The 19,042-nt window shown below is 51.3% G+C and overlaps 1 protein-coding gene and 1 long non-coding RNA gene across 3 annotated transcripts in view; one reads left to right on the top strand and one right to left on the bottom strand.

Annotated features, from left to right (window-relative positions):
• The window catches only part of OSBP2 (oxysterol binding protein 2), a 366,039-nt gene that overhangs the window by 11,061 nt on the left and 335,936 nt on the right, over positions 1 to 19,042 (bottom strand). For both annotated transcript variants that reach the window (XM_084649482.1, XM_084649481.1), the window contains exon 9: positions 1,543 to 1,663. In XM_084649482.1, the coding sequence (XP_084505608.1) occupies positions 1,543 to 1,663 (121 nt within the window). The remainder of the gene's footprint in view (positions 1 to 1,542; positions 1,664 to 19,042) is intronic.
• Positions 5,410 to 12,611, top strand: LOC311531352. The gene is made up of 3 exons (XR_014714200.1): positions 5,410 to 5,890; positions 7,866 to 7,918; positions 10,666 to 12,611. It is a non-coding gene; the product is annotated as an uncharacterized lncRNA (long non-coding RNA).

The following is a 19,042-nucleotide window of genomic DNA, read 5'->3' as shown; positions in this document are numbered from 1 at the left end:
AGCCCTGGCTGGGATGATTTAGTTGGGGATTGGTCCTGCTTTGAGCAGGGGGTTGGACTAGATGACCTCCTGAGGTCCCTTCCAACCCTGATATTCTATGATTCTATGATAAGATCTTTCCATCAGGTAACTGGAGCCACATCCATCTGTGATGCTTGTTAGGCCTGCACTAAGCAGTAGGTAGAGCTCTGAGATACAGAACTATCAAAAAGGAACAGCCAGTGCAGAAAGTCTGATACTGACCCAGAGCAAATGCTTCATAAGGGAAAACGCAGGACCAGAGCTTCACTGCATTGAACTAACAGGGGGAGGAAATCCCTAGACATGTTAAGTGTCTTAAACATAATTTAAGGAGAGACTAGTTCAGAAGCCAGCAGGAAGCCAGATGCCCACTGACTAGAACAAGTCAGCTCCACGCACTGAAATGAGAAAGGGCCAAAGGGTCTAGGGAGAAATTCTGTAACTGAAAGAAACATTCACTAGGAACCATTCCAGATCCCAAAGCCATCAAACAGCGCCACCGACTCTTTCAGCCTGACTTGCAATCATCCCACAGTCTGTGCCGGGCACCCACCAACTCTGCAGTGCCCCAGAGACTGACAGCCTGAGAACTGCTTTGGGCATTCTGGGTAGTGTTTGTGTATCGCCGCCCCCTGCTGGCTAGAATCTGGTAGGAAGCAGGGACTGAATAAGGCAGAAGCTAGTGCTTTGGACAAAACCTTCCCTCTCCCCTGTGGGGTTGGGACCATCATCTCCATGTTGTAGATGGGGAGAGTGTTAAGAATGGGATTTCCAAAAGTCCCTGTGTGACTCAGCAGTGATACAACTTGTGCTCTTAGCGGTTTTGGAAAATCCCACCCTAAGTGAACTGCCCAAAGTCCCAGTCAATCAGTGACAGAGCCAGGAAAAGAACCCAGGAACCCTGACTCCAGTGGTAGCCACAAGACATCCCTGCTTTCCTGCATGTAGAGAACACGCAAATCTGGACCATCTGGGTCTCCTCCTACCCCTCAGATCTGCCTGGTTTCCCCTGGCTGGTGGTTTACAGCGCCTGTGTCTCTCCCTGCGGACATGTTGCAAAGGGAGATCAGTCCAATTTGGCCTCTCCAAAGAGGATGGATCTACACGGTTCTCAGTGGTAGCAGATGACAGAACAAGGAGTAATGGTCTCAAGTTGCAGCGGGGGAGGTTTAGGTTGGATATTAGGAAAAACTTTTTCATTAGGAAGGTGGTGAAGCACTGGAATGGGTTACCTAGGGAGGTGGTGGAATCTCCTTCCTCTGAGGTTTTTAAGGTCAGGCTTGACAAAGCCCTGGCTGGGATGATTTAGTTGGGGAATGGTCCTGCTTTGAGCAGGGGATTGGACTAGATGACCTCCTGAGGTCCCTTCCAACCCTGATATTCTATGATTCTCGGTTCAGACCCTCCGCAGGGTTTATGTGATCCCCATGGGATCAGGTATTAGCCAAACATTCTGAGTAGCGCACAAGCAGAGCAAACGCACCCAGGGTTTAACACTCAGCATCTGGGCTAGTCACTTACCCAGTGGCATGATAGAGAGGTATTTGCCCCTGAACTTGCTGGCAATTGTAATTTCCTGCCACAGCGTCCAGCCTTGCTTGGAATACACATGATGGGCCGCCGCTGGTGGGTGATGGCTCACCTGTGAGACATAAGGAGAAAGCAACGTCACACCCAAGGGAGAAAGGCTCAGAACAGGAAACAATGTCCCACCCCAACAGGTGGGCAGGAGAGAGGGGCCCACGGGCCATGATCTACTTCACAGTTTGTATGGCACTCTGGTATCCAGGCAGCAATACTCAGAGTGGGAGGGGACAACCTGGGGTTGGCATTGGAACAGAGGACGTGACGCGTTCTGACTTCCTGAAGGATATTACAACGTTGCACCATAAAAGACAGTGTTCCCTGCCCGCCTATGGGTGGTAGCATGCAGTCGTTGCCTGACAAGCCGCGTCTCACAGGATGGGCAGCTACACCACTCAGGGACACTACATGGGTTCTCTCATACAGGGTTCTTCCCCTCCTGGTCTTAATGCTCTGACCTTACATTTCCCTGTCTCCTAATCATCTATATACAGTCATTTGAAGTGGGACAGCCCTGCAGAATTTAGGGGTCCCCAGAGCCACACCCCCTCCTGTCATTGTCACACTAACTGTAAACAGGGACCCCCCCAGCCCTTCAGAATTCAGGTTTCTCCTCTCCTCAAGCTGCGTGAATCACAGATCCACACGGTAAGTAGAATCCTACACATGGAAAATGGTTTAGCTGGGAAGTCCTTGAGACACGCAAATGCTTAGATCCGTGGGGCTGCCCTTCTTAAACATTTACACAGAGTTCAGGAGGCAATAACTTCTGCGGCCTGTGTGTGGATTGGCACTGCGAGCGCTCGCACTTCCTGGGAGAGGCTCCTTCCCTGCAGCCAGCATGGCTCTATTCGTATTTATGGAGTGATTGCAGGAGGCCGCTCGGGTCATTAATAACCAGGTGAGCAAATGCACTTGTGAGGTGTGTCGGGCAGAGGGTGTCCTGCTTCAGCTGGGACGTGTGGCTGGCCAGGAACACACAGCGACACAGAGCAACTCGCCACCTGCACACTCGGGGTTCACAGATGTACCCAAATATTGCTGTGGTTGCTGCCTGGTGTAGCTCAGAAGCTTGTACCTTCTGTCAACAGAAGTTGGTCCAATAAGACGTCATCTCACCCATCGTTTCTCTCATGATAAAGCAGCGGCTGCTTATTGACGGTGCCAACAAGACATTTACGCTCACTAATCTTTGTGACTAACAAGCACAACAGCAACGGACACTGGAGCAGGAGCAGGTTCCCCTTCGGGGGCAGCAGCCTTTCCAACTGCGAGCAGTACATCTACCTTGGCAACTCCATGAGCACTCCAAGCCAGCAGCAGAGAGATCTTGCCAGGACTTGCTAGCACTTGTTATCAAGTCCTGGAAGCTATAAAAACAACCCAGCATCTTTCAAAGTAAAGAACCGGTGCCAGGAGACAACAGCAAAACGCTCAATCTCATGGCCTCAGCCCCTGCTCCTGAATGATCCGTTCTTGGTTTTAAATATGGTTAGGAAGCGTAAGCCCCCCACCCCACACACACCCCCACACACCACCCTCCAACTCCAGTTCTGTAAGGAAACCCAACCCAGCTCCCCAATGCCAGGGCACGGCAGGACGAAACAGACCCCTCTCATGCCAACAGGGGGAAGCAAAAGAAAACAACCACCCAGGGACAAGAAACACAGACCCCACCACCCGCATTACCTACCCCATTAACCCAGCCCCGGAGGAGCCTACACAGACAACTGGTCATTTATAACTCCAGAGCTCAGTCCAGGCACAGGAAGACGTATGCGTATGAGTCAGCGTGCTGTCCATCTATCTGCAGCCTGGATGGGTTCGACTGGAAGGGACTGAATCCAGAGGAGGAGATTTCCAGACAGTTTTCTTGATATCAAGATCTCCACCTGCTCGAGGCTGGGACTGATAAGCACCTGGCTGCCCACAGTTACCCTAAGCCTTGCTAAATATTGTATCCTGGATTTCAGACCCTGACCCCTTCGGAGTTTTACATCAGCAAATCCTCAGTGCCACTTCCGGAGAACTCTGGAATGATCCCGAGGACAGAAATCCCAGGCTTTGAGTTGTTTGAGGATATTGTCCCAGACACAGTTAAGATGCCAATAGCTCAACAGGATCAGCTCTAAGGTTAGTTCTGCGGAGACCGCAGGTAGTCTTCGAGCAGAAGTTACTGGGAGTGGTACCCATCCTCCTCCCATTTAAACTTGCCATGAAGCTATTCCCCAGAAGAGTCTCTAATCTCCCCCTTTGGGGCAGCTCCACTCCCCTCAGGTTCCTTAGTCTCGCCATGTGGCCAGATCCATCTGCCTTGGCTTGGTGGATCTGAGGAGGCACCAGGACCTGGGCAGGTTGTTTCCAGACTACGAGGTAGGATCCATGTCTCCTCTTGCTGGTATGGTCAGTGGAGCTCCTCCTTATTGACCCCGGTGACAGCGAGGGCAGAATCGGGTCCTGGGTCTCGGCATCTCACTCTGTTGGGCCCCAAAAAGGACCTGCTATTATTAGCTCGTGGAAGCCTCTTGAAACCTCATTAAAATCTCTCTGCTTTCCCCTTCCCGGCTCTAATGAGGATGCTGACCAAGGGCTGCTTGCTCAGCAGGCAGCTTGCTAACCACACAGGGTTCTGCAATGACAGGCAGAGATGAAGGCAGGCCCGGCTCCTGCTGGACTCCCCTCAGCGGGCAGCTGGACGGCCTGCGGGGAAGATCTGCAGCCATAGCTGTACGCTTCAGCTAGAGCTTCTCGCCTCGCCACCCACCCCACTACCTTGCTTTGACAGCCTTTGCGCTGCAGCCCCTGCCGCACTCTGTGGAAACTGGCCCCAGCACGTCTGGGGGAGGAGATGGGATTTCAGGGTGGACGCATTGGGGAGAATGCAGCTGGTGAGCACCTGCCCCAGGGAGGTTTAACGGGACACTAGGAGAGAAGCTGCAGGGGCTGACAGTGCTAGCGGTTCCCAGCTGGGAATCCATGTTTGGGTCCCAACGTCCGCTCTCTTCCCTCCCAGCTGCATGGGGACCAGGGAGGAAGCTAGGGCCTTGTGCTTCCCTGGAACAGGGGCCTCAGCTGCGCCATGTTGAGGTGCAATTATCTCTGAAGGGAGCCACCCGCAGCCCTCAGCAGGCAGGGGGCAGCTCAGCCTTCCTGCACACCGGTGAGGACGGGGACAGGCAGCAAGAGCACACTGCAAGGTGGCCCAGCCAAACCCAGTTCAAGCCTAGGCACCTCGCAGGTAGCCAGTAGATGGGAGAGGGTGTGGACGTCAGCCCAGCTCCTAGAAGGCAGGCACCCAGGCCACAGGGACACCACCACAGCTCAGCCTCCTCACCAGCACCGACTGGCTCAGACTCAGCTCCCTTCCTGACCCCTCCCTCCCCCCCAGAGGTGGTCTCCCTCCAGGGCAGGGCTGGAACATACTGTGGGTCAGCAGGCTCTGCGGCGCCCTGGCCGTACCCTTCCCATGGATAGACAGGGCTCCAGTCCTCAGCCCGGCAGGACAAGTCACACAAGTGTTACCGTCTGAACTGCCTAAATCCTTCCAGGGGAAAGAAAGAGATACACAATCTAGGCCTGGACAGGGCCCTCGACAGGCACACGTTATTACCAACCCTGCCTTGGCGTCAGGGGAGGAACCCCCCCGCACGCCCTCCGCCGCCTCTCATGGCTCTGCCTTACTATCAGGCAGCCACTGATTTCCTCTGTGCTTCCAAAGCCAAGGGTGGGTCAGTTCCTCGCAGGGAGGAGGACCGGACCCTCACTGCACACAGAGGCCGGACGTGGAGACCCCCTCCTGAAGGGTTCATGTAGCGTTCATGCACCTGGAAACAGTCAGGGCACACCCTGACTGTTGTGTAGGAGCAATGCACACATTGCTCTGTTCTATCCAAGGACATGGACCATGAAAACATGGACCATCTGGGAAGTCAAAATAAGGACATCAGCCGTGGGAAGCTTCCTCGGCCGAAGCTCAAGGCCTGAGAATAAAGATTGTAGTAGATAGAGGCTAGTAAATAGGAATATTAATCAAAGTCATATTATTTCCTTTGTTGATGCCTTTTGCGGTCGGTTGGGGTATGTGATGCGCAGGGGGGAGAGAAATAAAAGAGGTGGAAAAGCTGACAGGGAAAATCCCACCAGCAAACCAGCCTGCTTGCTTGCCTAAAGCCGTGTCCTGTCTTGTATTGAACCGCCACAACTGGCGCCCAAACGTGGGGCCCTCAGCACTCACCTTGCCCGGCAAGGGTTTCAGACGCGTCACTCATCCGCTTCGCGGATCCCGGTGAGTATTTTTCATTGTGGTAAGTATGGGAAGTTCCCTCTCTGCTTTGCAAGTGCAACACCGCTGTGAGCTACAGTATTTGTTGAGTAAGGCTCAGCATGACTGTCCTACTAGAGAGCTCACTCTCCTGCTACAGGAGGTGAGTGCCCAGTGCCCATGGTACCCTGAAGCTGGAACCCTTAACTTAGCGGACTGGGAGCGGTTGGGCCAGACATTGCACGAGGAGCCTCGGGCGCCCGTGCAGGCTTTACATGCCTGGCATCTCTGCCGCGACGCGATACAGCGTGTCATCTCGGACAGACCCTCCCTCGCGAGGTTGGTGATCTCGCCACCCCCGTCCGCTCCTGCAACCATCCCTCCCCCTGCTTCGCCCCCAGGGCCTCTATTACCACCGCCTCCCTGGCCTTCCCCACCGGAGCCGGTGTGTGATCACCCTCCCCCCGTGGGGCCCCCCGGAGGGTCATCCACGTCTGCTCAGGGGCTTTCGCTGGTGCAACGAATGGTCCATGCAGCGAAGACTCGCTCAGATCTTACAGCGGAGGAGCTGGCTGATCTGGTCTCAGTTTGCCCGGTGACCTGGCAGAATGATGACCAGGGCAACCCCGTGGGCACCTGGACCACTTTGCCATACTCGGTGGTTAGAGAGGTAAAGAAAGCAATTCGTGAGTTTGGCCTGACTAGCACCTTTGTGCGTGGTCTCATTGAAGGGATAGGTACTGGGTACTCCCTAATCCCTGAGGATTGGAAAACGCTGCTGCGCATGATGTTATCACCCAGTCAGTATGTTATTTGGCTTAGTGAGTATCGGCAGATGGCAGAACGCCAAGCTCAGGTACATAGAGAGCACGGTATCATTTATGAGCATTTGGCAGGGGAGGACCCGTTTGCTACTATTGAGATGCAGTCTCAACTCCCTCAGGCCGTCTTCCCCATTATTTCCACCTGTGCCCAGCATGCTTTCAAGAAGGTCCCGGATTCAGGCAAGCCTACCAAAAGCTTTGTCAGTATCCGTCAGGGTGCCTCAGAGTCCTTTTTGGATTTTACCAACAGATTGCATGAGGCTATCCTCCGACAGGTGGATAACATTGAGGCAGCTCACGAGCTCCTGTTAAAATTGGCAGTTGAAAATGCAGATGAGGATTGCCGCAGTGCTCTCCAGGCAGCGCAAGCCTCTGGTATTTTAGAGCTCTCAGACATGCTGCGGGCGTGCCAGAACATCGGCACACAAGCCCATAAGGCTGGAGTTCTGGCTGCCGCCCTGAGAAAAACCGGGAAGGAGGGGAAGCGTTGTTACCGCTGTGGTAAGGAGGGTCATTTTCAGCGGGAGTGCCGCTCATCTAAGGCACCAGCCCAACCCTCCAAGAAGTGCCCCAAGTGTGGGAAAGGTTATCACTGGGCTAATCAGTGTCGTAGCGGGTCGGGAAACCGCGCGACGGGTCCCCCCCGAACCCAGGGCCAAACGGGGGTGTTTCCCACTCAGACAACCGCTCCTCTGCCTTAAAATCCATAGACTCTATGAGGGCGGCGACTGCTGGAAGTGCAGGGCTTGATTTGATCATGCAGGAGGACACTGACTTTCGGCTGCCAGGGGAGGTTTGCGCCATACCTACACAGGTGACGGGACCTCTCCCTGCCGGCTTTGTAGGTCTCGTTCTCCCTCGCTCACATGCTGGGAAACAGGGCTTTTTTGTCATTCCAGGGGTCATTGATGCTGACTACACAGGCATTATTAAGGTTCAGGTGTGGACTCATCTTCCACAGTCACTCCCGCGTGGACGGTCAATTGCACAATTGATTTTAGTCCCCTATCCGGTGCCAGCTGCGGAGGATCGAGACCGGGGTGGAGGAGGCTTTGGATCGACGCTGGCTCAGTCACCATCTCACAACACGTCCTCTCCACTTGTTGCTCTAACAATGTCGGTCCGCCCCTCGAAACCTCAGTTAACACTTCTCTTAAATGATGTTCCCTTTACAGGGCTGGTGGACACTGGAGCTGACGTTACGGTGATTCGTGATCTGGAGTGGCCGGTCAGTTGGCCAACAATTCCTTCTAAGGAGTTGTGGGGGATTGGGGGTAGTAAACCCGGGCGCCAAAGTTTGTCTTGGGTCACGGTCTCTAAACCGGGAGGCCGTGCCCTTGCTACAATCCGTCCTTTTGTGCTCCCTGTCCACCTCAATATTTGGGGCCGTGACTTGCTTACAAAGCTGGACACCACCCTCGATATTAATATCTAATGGTCCAAAACCCTCCCGCACCCGCCATGCCTTCAGCATTACCCTTGGTGTGGCAATCCTTAGAGCCCGTGTGGATGGACCAGTGGCCCCTCCCTCTAGAGAAGCTAAGAGCACTTCAGTCGCTTGTGCAGCATTTGCAAGCACAGCGACTGGAGAGCTCCACCAGTCCCTGGAACACCCCGGTGTTCGTTATTAAGAAAAAATCGGGTGCATGGCGGCTGTTACATGATCTAAGGGAAATAAATAAACGCATCCAACCTATGGGCCCCTCGCAATTTGGCTTACCGAACCCGAATTTAATTCCTCAAACCGATCAGCTTTGTGTGTTAGATTTAAAGGATTGTTTTTTCACTATTCCGCTTTGCCCACAAGACCGCGAAAAATTTGCGTTTACGGTGCCACAATATAATAATCAGCAACCCTCTCATAGGTATCAATGGAAAGTCTTGCCCCAGGGAATGCAAAATAGTCCGACCTTGTGTCAGCTCTTTGTGGATCGGGCCCTTGCCCCTTTTCGTGCCCGGTACCCCACACTAAAGGTCTACCATTATATGGATGACATTTTGCTTAGTGGTCCTGAGGTTACGGCAGAACAACTTGAATCTCTGTCCGAGATTCTCGGCCAAAATGGCCTATTAGTGGCACCAGAAAAAATCCAACGCTCTTATCCCTATCGCTACCTCGGACATAAGGTTTTACAAACCTATGCTGCTCCGGTTCGTCCGGAATTAATTCTACCTCAACCCCTAACCCTTGTTAGATTACAAGTAGTTTTGGGTCATTTAAATTGGATTCGGCCCTACTTTCGTCTCCCCACTGCAATGCTGCAGCCGTTGTTCGAGCTCCTGCGTGGAGCCCGGGCACCAGGTGCGGTTATTGCCATCACTGAGGAGCATACTGCCTGCATTCGACAAATCAATGCAGCATTGAGTCAGCAGTTTGTGGACAGACTCCCAGAGGTCCGTCCCTTACGGTTGGTTCTTCTTGCCACCCCTCATACGCCAACTGCAGCTCTGTTTGTACCCCGTACAGACACAGCCGTCTCTATTATAGAATGGCTATACCTTTCATCCACCCCCCCTCGAAATATTTACCCGTATTTAGATGCCCTATCTGATCTTGTTTGTAAAGCCCGCCACCGTGCAGTGCACTGGCACTGATTTAGTTGCCATTGTGCTCCCCTTGTCCCGTACTGAATTTGACTCTTTGTGCCACACCTCCTTGGCCTGGCAGGTTGCTCTTTGTGATTATGTGGGAGAGATCTCTTATAATCCCCATAAAGATCCCCGATTGGTAATTACCCAACAGGTGCCCCTGGTTGTCCATCGTCTTAGTCGCTCTCAACCCATTGTTTCAGCCGTCACTCTTTTTACTGATGGCTCTCCACGTCGCGGTGTTGTCACCTATCAATTAGGTGACCCCCCTCGTTGGCATTCTCGCTTTACGCTGCCTCAGCGTTCTGCACAGTGCTCAGAATTGGCTGCTGTTGTTTTGGCCTTTCAACTTTTTGTTGATTGTCCCTTTAATTTGATTGTGGACACCCATTATGTTTATCAAGTAATTGATCATTTACCCCTTGCCCTCATTACCCCTCGCCCTCATTACCCCTCAGGTCGATGCAGACCTCCTTCGCCTGTTTTTGTCTTTACAGTATCTCATCACCACTCGTAATTTCCCTTACTTTGTTGCTCATATTCGCAGTCATACCCCTCTGCCTGGGCTACTCACTGAAGGCAATGCGCGCGCCGATCACGGGTTACGTGGTGAGGTAAATTCCCTTTTTTCTGACCCCATTGAAAGCCATGCCTTTTTTCATCAGTCTGCCTCTGTTTTGGCCCGGCAGTTTCACATTCCTGCTGATCATGCACGTTCCATTGTTCGTTCCTGCCCCCACTGTGCTGCTGCTGCTCCTACTTTCTCTTATGCCGTTAACCCCCGAGGTACCGCAGCAAATCAGCTGTGGCAAATGGATGTTACTCATGTGCCACAATTCCGCCCCTATTCGTTTTTACATGTTTCCATTGATACCTATTCGGGATTCCTCTGGGCAACCCCACAACATGGGGAAGCCACTCCTAAAGTTATTCACCATCTGCTAGCCTGTTTTGCTGTTATGGGCCGCCTGAGCCAAATAAAAACAGATAATGCCCCAGCCTACTGCTCCACAGCTCTTTCCGCCTTTTGTGTCCAATGGGACGTCCGTCTCACACACGGGATCCCTTATAACTCCACGGGCCAAGCCATTGTTGAACGTGCAAATCGCACACTAAAAACCTTGCTTGACAAACAATTAAAACAAGGGGAGCTGCGTCTCCGAACCTTGGGAGACATTCAGCAACAATTGCATATCCTTTTGTTCACTTTAAATAACTTAACGCTAAACGCAGATCAGCAGACCCCCGCGGATCGGCATTTTCATAAATCCGAGGTGCTGGAAAGACCACGTGTCTATTACCGTCAGCTGCCTGATCCGCAATGGCTGGGCCCAGTGCCTCTAATCACTTGGGGTCGGGGATATGCTGCTGTGTCTCTCCCTGCAGGACCATTGTGGGTTCCGGCCCGGTGTGTGCGACCGGCACTGAAGCAGCATGGCATGGCACCAGGGACTATCGAACCCCATACCGGAGTTTCAGCTGACCCTGGAGGAGGGAGCGGTGCCTCCTGGGTCGACAACGAAGGGACGGAAACGGAAGAGGCGTAGTGTCCCAAGCCAGCCCGTGACATGGGGAGCAGTAAAAGCGTTGGTCGCCGCGGCTCAACGACGGCTGGCAGCAAACCAACAGCCAGAGACTCCTGAGACTTTGTTTGTGGCAATTCTTGCCCAAATTACTGCTAATTCTGTATTGATTATTGTACTGCTAATTCTGTATTGGCCTTTTGTGCCTGCTATTTCCTGTAGGGGTTGGCTCGGGAGCGCTTTCTCCGTTACGAGCCCGAATGACATATAACCTATGGGAAAGATTGGCTTCAATAGCAAATGTTACCCACTTTTGTTTATCTAATTCTGTAGCAGCTGGAGAATTGTTGGGTACATGCCTTATCCCAGTATGTCATCACCCTGAAGAAATAGGGAATGAGACGATGCTCGCTGCTTACGCGAATCTCTCTTCCCAATACTCTGGTATGGCTAATTGGGGCCCGGCCAATTATACTTTGTCTCACACGGCCATATCCCTCCACACACCGTACCCGGCCGGGGCCAACAATGTCACCTGTGCACGTGTGGTTAACTGCACTAGTACAAGGGTGCCCTTGGGCTGTCGGCAAGTTTCTCAACCCTTTTTAAATTGTTCCCACGCCGTAAATGTTTCATACAATTATGGCCATATCATCCTACCATCAGGATGGTTTTTTACCTGCGGTTCATGCACCTTTAATTATATTCCTGCAAATTTAAGAGATGGCACCCTTTGCTGTCTTAGTAGAATGACACTTATATTGCCTTTTACTGGTCAAAAACGTAGTAGAAGAAGTGTACCCCTTTCAGATGATTGTATTGCGGATGTTGAGCTTTTTAGTCGTGCTGAGTATACTGCTTTAGCGGCCTCTATTGTTGGGGTCCCCGCGCTTGCCATTTATACAGCCAGAACTTTAAATAACCTGGCATGCTTTGCGGCAAAGGCAATTAATACAACATCCCAGGCAATTGCCCTACTTAACACAGAGCAACACGAATTAAGGGATGCAATTTTGGATAACAGAGCAGCCATTGATTTTTTGCTCCTGAAACACCATCTAGGCTGCGCCACGTTTCAGCACATGTGTTGCTTTAATTTAACTGATAATAGTCGCTCCATAGAAACTAGACTGGCCGAATTGGCCAATCTTACAGCACACATACACCAAGATCTGGGGTTTGAGGGCTTTTGGGATTGGCTTACAGGATGGCTGCCCTCTCTAGGATGGCTGCGACAACTTTTCGGTTATGCTGTGTTTGTAATTGTTGGGCTTATATTTTGCTGCTGCTGTATACAATGTATTCCCTCCTTGCTAAGGCTTTGCAGAGATCTGCCCTGGTAGGCTCCCCGAGTTATGTCCTTGTCTGTCCGGGAGTTGAATCACTTACAAAAGCAAACTGATGGCTACCATGAGATGGCCGAGCATAATAATAACAAAAGGGGGGATGAAGGGTTCATGTAGCGTTCATGCACCTGGAAACAGTCAGGGCACACCCTGACTGTTGTGTAGGAGCAATGCACACATTGCTCTGTTCTATCCAAGGACATGGACCATGAAAACATGGACCATCTGGGAAGTCAAAATAAGGACATCAGCCGTGGGAAGCTTCCTCGGCCGAAGCTCAAGGCCTGAGAATAAAGACTGTAGTAGATAGAGGCTAGTAAATAGGAATATTAATCAAAGTCATATTATTTCCTTTGTTGATACCTTTTGCGGTCGGTTGGGGTATGTGATGCGCAGGGGGGAGAGAAATAAAAGAGGTGGAAAAGCTGACAGGGAAAATCCCATCAGCAGACCAGCCTGCTTGCTTGCCTAAAGCCGTGTCCTGTCTTGTATTGAACCGCCACACCCTCCCACTTATGAAGGCAGTTTCCTGACAGAAATTAACACTCCTTGCGGGGGCAAAGGAACAGAACAGTCACCCCCTGACCTCTCCTCTTATGGGGTGACAGCACAGTCACCCCGGTGGAAGAGATGGGAGAAGGAATTGCCCCGTGGGTTTGGGCACTAGCTTGCATCTCAGGAGACTGAGGTTCAACTCCCTGCTCTGCCACTTAGTTCTCTGGGCCTCAGTTTCCCATCTATATAATGGCCCCTATTGCTCTGACAGTATTCTAATAATCAGCCCTTTTCTCAGCCTAACATCCCACTCTGTCTTGATGCCCCAGTGCACCAAAGCAACAGAGATCTCACCAGCAGCCATTAGCCAAGTATCTCAGCTCCGTCCTTAGCTTTTGCCTGGAGGAAGCTGCCATCCTCCTCCTCACCTTTAGGGGTAGTAGTGTGTCCTCACCCAACCAAAGATGGGCAGCATGTCACTGGTGGCACCTCAAAGCTGAGCAGGGGTCCTGGTGCTGCTGCACTCCCTTTCTGTGCAGAGGGGAGGTGCCCTCAGGGAGCTGAGAACAGAGGGCATTAGGAGGTTCAGAATTAAATAATAAGCAATGTCGCCATCTGGCTGCCTAACACGGGCACAGCTCCTTGTATCACTGTCTGGGGGATGTCAGAAAACTACAGCGTGTCTCAGGCCCTGTCTATGGTACAACCTTCCCTCTGCTCTAGTTTCATTCCTCCCATTGGAGTCCCCGCAGTAAAGCTCTGCCTCATTAGTTACCACCAAGGGAATTCTGCAGCACAGTGATCGAAACCCATCCACTTCCCCACTGAACCCCAGGGCCAGGGCAGCACTTCGAGAAACTCAGTGCCCTTCAGATTAGCCCCCAGTCTGGGGCTCAGGCAGCCAATCTGCACTGTTTCCAGTGCAGTGAGCTCTGTGCATCAGATGGAACATACTGCAGCCAGGGGGCCCAAAGACCTGCTGCATTAAATGAGTTAAGAGATTATTTGTACCAATGCAATTACAGCCCAAATCCCTTGAGCAACTGGATTACAAATGAGAAATACAGCAAAATCTCCTCCTTCAATTCTTCTGTAACCGGCAAGAGAATATCCTATTTGGATAACTGGATTTTAGTCATGGAGATTATCAATACTTTGTTCACTGTGTCCGGGGGGCAAGCAGTGCACATACATTTCTAGGAGAATGTCATAGCACTGACTGTGTGAAAATATGCATCTGAACCTGCACTCCCTTCACCTGTTCACCCTGGATGTGCTACTGCCCTGGGAAATTCGCCCAAGGTAAATCTCTCTCTTCCAAGAGGATCCACAAAAGAAAGCTCTGAAACTTCACAGTTTAAAACACATGAAATCCAATACGAGGTCCCCCTCGGACCCCCTCCCGTTTGGGGGTTGTCTGCAGAGCAGTACATTGTGAAGCCTGCCTGGATCAGGGTGATCTAGCATGACACTGTTCACAGTGAAGGAGGAGACCAGTCCTGAATTGCTTCAGGGTGCTGCTATAGGCAAGTCTGGATTCAGGTTACAGTGAAGAGGAAGTTACTTATCTGTTTGAGATGTTTAGTCTCTATCTGCATTCTGCTGTGGACTGTGCATGTGCACCATGCAGCTGGAGCCGGAGAATTTTGAAAGTTGGTCCGGGCATGCACCTTGGCTCACCTCAAGCCACCAACTGAGGGGATAAAGGGCGGGGCAGACCAACCGCCTCTCCAGTTCCTTCACTACTGCAAATCAGATCACACATCACAAAGCACCTCCAATTACAGGCAAGTATCCTCTTCTTCAACTGATGGTCCCTACTGTGTTCCACTGTGGGTGACTGACAAGCAGTACCTCAGTAGGAGGAGGATGTAGACAGGAGAGCTGAGTGGAGCACCGCTGTCCCAAAGGAGGCAGAAGAGTCCTGCAACAGGGCATAACATCTTGCAAATGCGTGAAGGGAGCCCCACAGGGCTGCTTTGCAGATGTCCAGGAAGGGCACCTCCTGAAGAGACGCCATAGCTGTTGCTTGCGCTCTGGTGGAATGAGCTCTTGCCCCATGGGGTGGGGAGTTCAATAGCTGAATGCAGACTAGAAGGCTGCCAGAGATCCATCTGGAGAGTCTCTGGGTGGAGATGGTGCACCCTCTGATCCTTTCTGCAACAGCAATGAACAGCCTCCGGGATTGCCTGCCTGCTGGTTTTGTTCTCTGCAGGTAAAAAGCCAAGGCCTGCCAAACATCGAGGGAGTGGAGTCTTTTGCTCCTCTGTGGAAGTGTGCAGTTCTGGGAGAACACAGGTAAGTGAATGAATTGGTTACAGTGAAATTCTAAAACTATTTTAGGGGTGAATTTGGAGTGTCGATGTAAAGAATATACTGTATGGAGAATCTGCCATCACTGCTCCAAGTTCTCCAACCCTTCTTGCTGAGGTGATGGCTACAAGGAAAGCAACCTTCATGGAAAGGAGGGGCATGGAGCAAGTAGCTATAGGTTCAAAGGTGGCCGGGGGGTGGGGGAAGAACTTCTGAATGCTGCGAGAACAAGGTTTGTTTCCCACTGGGGAGCAGGCTTTTGAGTAGATGGGAAGGTTCTGATTAGGCCTTTCCAGAATCTATTGGTCAGGGGGTGGGTGAAGACGGAGTAGCTCTGAGAAGGTGGATCGTATGCGCCGATCCCCGCCAAATAGGCTCGCAAGGAGTTGATGTTGTCACAGATTAGATATAGTCCAAAAGGAGAGGAATAGCTGTAGTCTCTGGTGGAGCACCTTGTGACGTTGCACTCCACATGTTTTATGGAAAAATGCTTATGAGTGTGAATATGATATAACTGGAATATGATTTATGCAAAAGGTCTCTTGTAAGGTATCATAACAAAGGTTATGAACTACTGAATATATTCCTCCTATTTGTATGCATGTATCATTCTTGTATCTGAAGCTAGAAATATGAAGTAGAACTCTGAGGTCCTATTGTAATTATGCAAAGTGTGGGCCATTAATGGTGGTTTAGAATCTTGATGGCTCCCATTGACTAGGACAATTGGTTGTAAATGGTTTGTTTACTTGCAAGCCTTCCTGTGTATGTGTGGGCCAGCCCATGGAGAATGGAGACTAGGGGGTCTTACAGTGACATGTGATCATGTCACCTGATAAATGCAAAAGTACCAAATTTAAGATGGATTTCATTAGGAGGAGGGGTGGGGACTCAGAGAGACAAAAGATTCCCACCTTGTGCCAAAGCTATAAAAAGGGGGCGGAGCAGGACAAAGGGGGCTGCCAGTCATGAAAAAGACCCTGCTTACCACCTGAGATGTCTGCTCGAACTAACAAGGACTGTACCGGGGAAAGGATTGGGCCCGGACTAGGAAGGAGTCTAGTCTGTGAAAGAAGCTTATTGGACCTTATCTCAGAGTGAGATATTACATGTAATCAGTTTCTTAATGTATTAGGCTTAGACTTATGTGGTTTTGCTTTATTCTGCTTGGAGGACTTACTTTGTTCTGTCTGTTATTACTTGAAACCACTTAAATCCTACTTTTTATACTTCATTAATAAACAAAAGTGATTTTATTAACCCAGAGTAAGTGATTAATAGCTGGGGGAGCAAACAGCTGTGCATCTCTCTCTATCAGTGATATAGAGGGCAAACAATTTATGAATTTACCCTGTATAAGCTTTATACAGAGTAAAACAGATTTATTTGGGGTTTGGATCCCATTGGGAGCTGGGTGTCTGGGTATTGGAGACAGGTAACCTGCTGAGCTGTTTTTGGGTAAAGTCTGCAGCTTTGGGGGTGTGGTCCAGACCCTGGGCCTGTGTTGCACACAGGCTAGCATGTCTGGCTCAACAAGGCAGGGTTCTGGAGTCCCAAGCTGGCAGGGAAAATAGGCTCAGATGTGCTGAAATTGACAGTCCCCAGGGGATCTCTGACCGAACCCATCACACACCTCTTTGTTGTGCCCAGGAAGAGATGTGTTTCCATTTGGCTAGGTAAGATATTCTAGTAGAGTCCTTGCTACTGTTGAAGAGGATGTCTCATATGGATGTGGAGCATGAACGTTCTAAGGATGATGCCCATCCAAACACTAAGCCCTGAGGTGGAGCAGACACCGATCAGGGTGCTTGATCTTGCTATTCCACAGAGTCATGAGCCCAGGGAATATTGGGAAGATGACTGGTGGTCGGGAGGACATGCGTAGGAGGTTGGGAAAAAAGAACCGGGGAAAGAAGGGGGGCAATCAGGATGACCTGTATTCTGTCCTGCTGGATTTTGTGTAGAACTCATGGCAGGAGTGGTAGTGGAGGGCAGCCAAAATTGAACTGGTCCAACCAAGAAAGAGGCAAAGCGCTGCCCTGGGGGTGGTGACCTAGGGCTCCTCTGGAGCTACACGTGGTGCATTTCCTGTTTGCTTGAGAGATAAACAGATCCCTGGTTGGGGTCTCCCATAGAGGGAAAATATTGCGCTGTACTGAATCACGGACCTCCCACTTGTGGTCAACTGTGAAATGTCTGCTGAGGGAATCTGCAAGCACATTCTGCTTCCCAGAAAGGTAGGCTGCCGACAGGGTGATTTGTTTGCTGATATGCCAATTCCAGAGGCTGACTGCTTCTGCACACAGGGAGGCTGATCTCACTCCCCGCTGCTTGCTGACGTAGAAGACAGTCGTAACGGTGTCTGACATTATGAGGACATGGTGAGCGTGGATGAATGGAAGGAGGACTTGCATGCCTTCTGAACGGCTCACGACTCCAGAATATTGATGTAAAGCCCTTTAGAAGTAGCATGAATCACCAGTGAATTGAGAGTGAGGTGAGAAAACAAAACTTCTGTTCCCTTGGCTGGCACATCATAATGCTTCTTTTGGGATAGGAGCTCAGGTGGCAGGGGTCTGCCAAACTGTCCTAGCTGGCTCCAGTATGGCTTCATGAACAGAAAGAGCTATTCTGTTGGGTATGCAAGCATGCAGGATGTCTCAGAGTTTGTGCTGAGAGTCTTGGATCTCCTTGAGGGGATTCTGAAGCTCTCCAGCAACTCTGCAGAGCAAGTCCTGGAACTGCCTGAAGTCATCCGGGGTGGAGGAGATATAGATGTATTTTGTTCCTCAGGGGATGACGATGGCAGTCTTGCTGGTTCCGGCAGAATCGCCAGATCCAGACCGTAATGTTCCTCCTTCTCAGTTGGATCCAGGGGCAGATCTGAGCGTCCCCTTAGAGGGGAGGCAAGGGGTGTCTCTAGCATATCGAATTGACTCTGCAGGGGGGTACTGGTCCCAAGGCCCCAATACAGCCAGTAGGAGGGGTTGACATGTGGTTGCGGGGCCCCCCTCCCATGGCGTGGAGTACCAGCAGCTCGTCGTTAGATGAGGTGGAGGTTGGTCCCGTGTCTGTGAGAGTTTTTTGGGTGGTGGTGGATACACAGGTGTTGGGGTTGATGCTACAGAATGGTTTGGGGGGAGCTAGTAGTAAACTGGCTTTGACCGGGGGAGCTGGCTTGCAGCTGCTTGGCTGAATAAACAAGTGAAGAGATAAGAAAGGCCTAAGACTGTAAAGTGTGGGAATAGGAAACAGCAGCGTTTCCTGCCAGAGCCTGCTTATGGGTGAATATGCCCCCCCTTAGAAGGAGGGGATAATTAAAAGCAGCTATGAGAATTGCTTTAGACAAACAGTCTCACCTGTGCACCCTGGCCTTCTGGGTGAACAGGAATTCCCCACGCTAGAGCACTGCCTGCTACGAGCCCTCAAGAACAAGGCAGGAGGGTTCAGGACTCTCCATAGCAGAAGGGGTGTATGCATGGATTCTTGCTTGGTTGCTGGAAAGCACGTATTTAGTAATGTGTGAAGGCCGGGAGGCTTATTATACTTTAGCAATAAAACCGGTTATACTTATGCACCTGGCGTGGCTTCACTGAGTGTATCCAAGCCCCCGCCCCACTTGGAACCGACAACAGGATCAGGGAAGAGAGGTTCATCAAATGGCTCAGAATCTCTCGATGAGCAAAAGGCTAGTTCCGGTTCCAGTGACAGGACCATCGGTGCCGTTGGAGGGTAGATGTATTTTGTGTATGGGATGGGTGATAAGCTCCTTCCAGCAGTCAAGTCTCTCGGAGGTGCTATTATTTCCCTGGAAACAGACAGGCCTGATGCAGGAGGGGATTCCAGATCCGGGAGAGCGAAAATGTCCTGTGGGGCAGTGTAACGGGGTTCAGACTCACCACCGCGGCGCCTCCTGCTGGTTGCTCCAGGAATTAGCTCTGTCCTAGCCGTGGAGCGCCCTCTGCGGGTGGTGTCCCGCCCGCTGCCTGCTCTGCTGTGCTGTCTGGGACCTGTGTTGCTCCCTGGCTTGCGGCGTCCTTTTCTGGACACAGCCCTTCGGCTGTGCCCCGCTCGGTTCTCTCCCCT

Source organism: Lepidochelys olivacea (assembly GCF_965140295.1).
Source record: "Lepidochelys olivacea isolate rLepOli2 genome assembly, chromosome: 15".
Lineage (NCBI taxonomy): Eukaryota > Metazoa > Chordata > Testudines > Cheloniidae > Lepidochelys > Lepidochelys olivacea.
The sequence above is the reverse complement of the archived record's forward strand: the minus strand, read 5'-3'. Positions and strand labels throughout refer to the sequence as shown.